A 6,584-nucleotide genomic window follows, 5' to 3' on the forward strand; every position below is an offset into this window, starting at 1 on the left:
ATCTAGAGTACTGTAGGACTGGCTCCATGGATCTCAACAATGAGACTCAAAGCTCTTCCTGCAAGTACTACTAGGCTAGTGCAAAGGATTTGAGACATTGGTAGAAAGATCAAAGACCTGGGGCTCAGTCCTAGCCAGCTTTGCTGGCTTGTTTTAGACCCACAGTGAGGTTGGTCTGGATTGAATTTTGTTTTTATTTTTCTTTTATTTTGGATTGAATTTTTAAAAAGGACATTGAAAGTAAGTATAATTGCCAGTGTAAAATCTGTTATTGAGATAAGATTGACATACACAGATCACCCAGATTTCCAAGTTCCTGGCGTTCACCCTACCACAGATCTGAGGGCTGATACTGCAGAAATGTGCTTCCTATGATGCAGAATACAAAATGGGAAGCAGCTTTGGAGCTGAAAAGCAGTAACGTAAAAACTGATAAACCACCCATGTGTCATGCCTTTTTCTAGAAAATATAAAGAAATAAATCTCAGGAAAAATAAAATTTCTAATTGTTTAAAATAAAGAAGAATAAGTAGAAACATTATAGGAGTTATGTTTTTAATGCATATCTATTCAGATACATTTTTTTGGTAGTAATTGTTTTTATTTCCCACGTTGACTCGGAGTTTTTTGCTTTGGATTTTCCTCTTGAGGCTGATTTTTTCTCTTTTTTTCCTTAGGCTTTTTCCTCATACAAAGCAACAGAAGACAACATAATAAAATTAACAATGAAATAAATAATGCTATTGCCACGTAAATCTTGGGTATTTTCTTTCTCTTAGGGGGTGGGCCACTGTCAACACTGCCTCCATCGCCTCGTTTTACGCAGTTGGGAGGGTCCCACTTATAGTTGCAGTGGCAGTGATGTTTATTGTTGCAGATCCCCCTCATGTTACAGAACGTAGGTGAACAATTACTATCCAAGCGAGAGATATGGACACACTTCCTTCCGATGCAGACATGCTCTGGGCCACACTCTGTGCCATCCTTCACTTCACCAATGTCAGGTATGCCCATCCCAAAATGGTAGTCTGTACCCCAGCAGGTGGCACTGTTAAAGCGAGTTCCGTGCATTGTAGAATGCTCTGTCAGAAGAGGAATTTCTGCCACATTATCACACTGAATTCTTCCACAGAAGATGTCCGACATATTGCATTTTAGATATGTAGGGCCTTCGGTTCCACAATTACCGAAACGGTCACCTTGAGTGTTTATTTGTCTGTAGCAACTGTCGTTTGCATTCTTTGCTGTTTGGCCAAAAATCTGCCTACAGTGTGCATTGCGATCATTACATCTCTTTTCATAGCAGTAGGAAATGTCATTACAGGGAATTCCATCCTCTACATATACATCATCTGGGCACATGTGGGATGATCCATTGCACCACTCTGGAAGATCACATTCATTGACCTCCTTTCTACACATTTCTCCTGATGGTAAGAATTTGCAGTCCTTGCAACAAAGCCCAAAAGCACAAACAGACCCAAAACTCAGACTGCAGTTTGTCAGACAACAGGCGTCTTTTAAACACTGCTGTAAAGATCCACAGTCACACTCTTCTCCTTCTTCAACAACACCATTTCCACAGCGCTTCCTTGAAAATATGTCCTTTGTATATATAGTGTACCGCAAACATTTTGCCTTCTTTATAGCATATCCCCAAAAAAAAGAATAACTACAGTTGCTAAACTTGGCTATCGGTGGGTTGTCATAACGCATTATACATCTATTGTAACCTGCTGAACACACACACAATATAGTATCGTGAGTCATTCCCAAATTATGACCTAAATGATGAGCCACTGCAATTCCAATAATGACCAAGGTTTTGTTTGCAAAAGTAACGGCTGCGCAACTGAAGTGTGGTCTGCACATTCCTCTGATAAAGCCTATACCACTTAGTCCTCTTAATGTCTTATGCATAAAAATATGTGTAGTATCATGTGCTATGCGAGCGTCAATGTTATTAGCCTTCCAGACGCAAAAATCTCTCAGAGCTCTCTGTACAGCATCTATTTCAACAAGGTTTCTTTGAGTCCAGAACTCCAAACCAATTAGTAACACCTTCATACCCATTACCTGATAAATGGAATCCACTATGTTTACAATAGTAAATAAATCCTCTTTCACCTTTGAGACATTCTTTTTAAAATAATCATACAGAGTATAGTCCACCACCACTGCCATTTCAATAAAGAATGAATGGATCCACCAGCCTTCATAATTGCTTTGTTTCAGAGTAAAATTACCAGTCTCTTGAAACTCAAATTGCTCTACAGGTTCCTCTTGCATAAAACCAGATTTCATGGTTGGTAACTGGGTCTCTTCACTCTCCATTTTATACACCAGGTGTTCAAATTTGGTAGAAAAAATCATGGGCTTAATTTCATAAACAACATTATTTATCTGTAATAATCCTCGAAAGCCACCAAAACAGGTACTGAGGGCAACAAGGGATTCTGGGTCCCCCTCCACATAACCATGATAGTAGCAGTCATTCTGGACAAAAGGTTGGTCCTTCAGGAGAGCACCCTCTTCTGAGTAGGTGAACACTGGGAGGTGTCTGGACAGCAGATGTTTCTTGACCTTCATGTGGAAAACGTGTCTCTGACCCCCTAAATGCAAGCTGTAAGACAGCCGACCTGGAGGCTTTATGCCTCTGCCAGGGCCAGTTATCTTCAAGGGAATTACCACTTCTGGGGGACTGTGATATTGAAGGTTCTCAGCCCGAGTGTGTCCTGTAAAAAACAGAAACACTCCAAGCCAGTGTAGCAGGGGTATGACCCTCATATACAGCAGAGATTTGATCACAGTCATTATGAAGCTACCATTATTGGTTCAGAGAGGAAGGCAGGCAGGGCTGGGAGTCACAGTTGGTCTGGCTTCTTATTCTGAACTGGTTATTGTGCAGAACTAATCATTAAGTCTTTGTCTTCTGCCAGAGTGGAACCATTAGAACATCGGCACTGTAAGTAAAACAAAATACAACATATGGATGGGGATGGTTAGAAAAGGGCCTCAAAGAGAGAAAAGGAAACATATACAATAAAAGTGATTACTGTTTTGATCAAGGAATGACACTAGAAACTGCACAGAATTTGTTTTTAAATATTTATAAGGCAGAGAGGCATTGGGGGAGTATATAAGGCTGAAAATTGGCCATAGATTTATAGTTATTAAACTTGGATGATGGGCAATTAAGAATTCATTATACTGTTATCTAAATATATGTATGTGTGTAAACATTTCCACAATAAATAGTTCAAAGAAAAATAATCTTAAGGATAAGGCGACCATAAGTCCTGGATTGCTGGAATTATCCTAATTTATATATGTTAAGTTGATATAAGTAGTAATACCTGTTTTTTTCAGCCTCAAGCCATAAATTACTCAATTACCTAAGATACATATTAAAAACAACAATAGCACAATAACTCTGCGAAAGTTTCCTGTTATTTTAAAATCTGTTCTATGGTACCTACCATTACCTCCTACAAGAAAATGTTTAGTTTTCTTTCATCTTTCTTACATTAATCTCCTCGTTAGACTTGTCACATTAGTAGTACTCAAGAGTATTGTCTACGTCTTTCATAAATGTTAGTATCTCCTATAAAGTCTAACTAAATTCTTTATATAGTAAATAATGGTCAACTTGACTTTTATTGTTCCTTGGAGTTCTTACTGAAAAGGTATTTACACTTGATTACATTTTAATGTAGAACACTGTTCGATACCTGTAACCAATTTGCTTTTGGAACAAAGTGGTATAGGCCCACGTTTTTCTGCTTATTTTCTCTAAATACAACTAAATACTCTGGATATAATTAAATCGAAGACAAAAAATACCTCTGAAAGCTAAAAAGCAAAAGACAGACTGACTAGAGGTCTCCAGACTTGAGGAATGGCAACAGGGTGCCATAGCTCATATTTATCCCAAATAAGGTGCTAGAGAGGTCTTTAATACAGAATCACCATTAAGCATAGACAAAACCAGGAAAAAAAGCCTCAAAAATAATTTTCTCCTTCTTGAAAAATGACAGAGAATTAAAAAACTCAACCAAGAACCAGTAAGATGCTCCAGCATCTACTCTTGAGCAAGTCACACGTGACTGATTCACCCAGAGTGACAACTTCAGATATTTGTAGGCCAACTCAAAACACATTCCATAATCAGAGAACTAGTGGACTGTTCAGTCCACTTACACCGGCAATATAAAGCCCTGGCAGGCCAGCCTAACCCTCATTCAACGTCTAGGTAACAGATCTGCTTTCAGAGGCAGCAGCAAAATCCCAACAATTTGACCCAACCTCAGCTCAACACTATGGCAGAGAATGGAACCCTATATTAAACATAGCAGTATCATTCATAAAGCCTGAAATATCCCACCCCTTCACCAAATGACATAGGAGACATAGCCTATTGGCTTCTGTTCTTCACACCTCCAGATTTGAATATGGCCCAGTGACACCAGTTAAATCCAGAATGAAGATTCATTTAAAACTGTGCAAAGTCAAAGACAAGAAAATTTGAAAGTGGTAAAAGCAAACAACATGTTACATACAAAAGAACCACCATAGAACTGTGGGTAGATACTTCAGCAGAAATCCTGCAAGTCTAGAGGGAGTGGGGTGATGTCAAAATGCTGAAAGAAAAAAACCTATCAACTAAGAATGCCATACTTGGCAAAACTGTCTTTGAAAAAAATAAAGAGGATACAAAGACATCACCAAACAGCAAACAAGAGCTGAAGGAGTTTATCACCACTACAATCGCCTTACAAGCAGTGCTAAGGGGAGTTTTTCAAGTTGAAAGACTGCTAAAGAAAAACATGATAGTATAAAAAAGTATGAAATATACATACATATTTCTTTTTTTTTTTTTATTTTTTTATTTTTTTATTTTTTTTAATTTTTTTATTAGTTGGAGGCTAATTACTTCACAACATTTCAGTGGGTTTTGTCATACATTGATATGAATCAGCCATAGATTTACACTTATTATTTCATATTAAAACACATAAATGTAAACTCATCTATAACAAAACTAGAATACATTATTACTTTAATTATGGTGGATGAACATATGGTGTTCATATGTTGGATATTCATACAATGGGTGTTCTTATGGTGAACACTTTTAATTTTAGAATCAAAGTCAATCCCCTGGAGGAGAGCAAGGTAATCCAATCCAGTATTCTTGCCTGGAGAATCCCGTGGACAGAGGAGCCTGGCAGACTACAATCCATAGGGTCACAAAGAGTCGGACACAACTGAAACAACTTAAAGTAAAAGACGAAAGAACTATAAGTAACTAAAACTAAAAAATACACAGTAAAAATTGATATCTAAGTTGTAACAACAATAACATAAAATGTGAGCTGAAGAGAAGTTATAGTGTAGAGTTTTTGTATGCAATTGCACTTAAAAACATTGTATACTTTAACAGTGATATTTTATGTAAGCCCCAAGTTAACCACAAAAAAATATAGTTATAGAAGTTACACACATACACAAAAAAACCCAGAAAGGAATTACTATATGTAAAATACCAAAAAATCAACAAAATATGACATCGAAGGCAACAAGGGAGGAAGATAGATAAAAGAACAAAAAAGATTAATAGAAAACAAAGAATAAAATGACAACATTAAATCATTCCTTATCAAATAATAACTGTAAATATAGATGGATTAAACTTTCCAATCAAAAGACAGAGAGTGACTGAATGGGTATAAAAAAATAAAACTCAAAATTATATGCTGTCTAGTGGAAAAAACATTTACTTTAGACATAAGAAGACCTCAATCAAATCCCTTATGATTATACAGTGGAGGTACAGTGGAGGTGATGGACAGATTCAGGGACTAGTTCTGGTAGACAGAGTGCCTGAAGAACTATGGATGGAGGTTTGTACCATTGTACGGTAGGTGGTGACTAAAACCATCCTCAAGGAAAAAAAACACAAGGCGGCAAAGTGGTTGTGTAAGGAGTGGTTGTATAAAGGCCTTACAAATAGCTGAGAAAAGAAGAGAGGCTAAAGGCAAAGGAGAAAAGGAAAGACATACCCATCTGAATGCAGAGTTCTAAAGAATAGCAAGAAGAGATAGAAAGCCTTCTTAAGTGAAGAATACAAAGGAATGGAGGAAAACAATAGTATGAAAGATTAGTGATCTTGTCAAGAAAATTAGAGATACCAAGGGAAAACCTCGTGCAAAGATAGGCACAGTAAAGGACAGCAAGAACTTAATAGAAGCAGAAGAGATTAAGAAGAGGTGGCAAGAATACACAGAGAGCTGTAGAAAGAAGGTCTTAATGACCTGGATAACCTTGATGGTGTGGTCATTTACCTAGAGGCAGACCTCCTGGAATGTGAAGTCAAGTGGGCCTTAGGAAGCATTACTACTAACAAAGCTAGTGGAGGTGATGGAATTCCAGCTGAGCTATTTCTAATCTTATAAGATGTTCCTGTGAAAGTGCTGCACTCAATATGTCAGCAAATTTGGAAAACTCAACAGTGGCCACAGGTCTGGAAAAGATCAGTTTTCATTCCAATCCCAAAGAAGGGCAATGCCAAAGAATGTTCAAAC

At 37.4% G+C, this 6,584-nt stretch overlaps 1 protein-coding gene across 1 annotated transcript; it reads right to left on the reverse strand.

Annotated features, from left to right (window-relative positions):
* Positions 1–600: 600 nt before the first annotated feature.
* LOC122452780 (disintegrin and metalloproteinase domain-containing protein 29-like) lies at positions 601–2,814 on the reverse strand. Its single transcript, XM_043486417.1, has one exon. It carries the CDS (start codon positions 2,812–2,814, stop codon positions 601–603), a length of 2,214 nt encoding a protein of 737 aa, XP_043342352.1.
* Between the last annotated feature and the right edge of the window lie 3,770 nt (positions 2,815–6,584).

This window comes from Cervus canadensis, chromosome 14 (genome assembly GCF_019320065.1).
Source record: "Cervus canadensis isolate Bull #8, Minnesota chromosome 14, ASM1932006v1, whole genome shotgun sequence".
In the NCBI taxonomy this organism is placed as follows: domain Eukaryota; kingdom Metazoa; phylum Chordata; class Mammalia; order Artiodactyla; family Cervidae; genus Cervus; species Cervus canadensis.

Coding starts and splice junctions, on each gene's coding strand:
- LOC122452780 (XM_043486417.1), bottom strand. CDS start 2,814: ATGACTGTGATCAAATCTCTGCTGTATATGAGGGTCATACCCCTGCTA.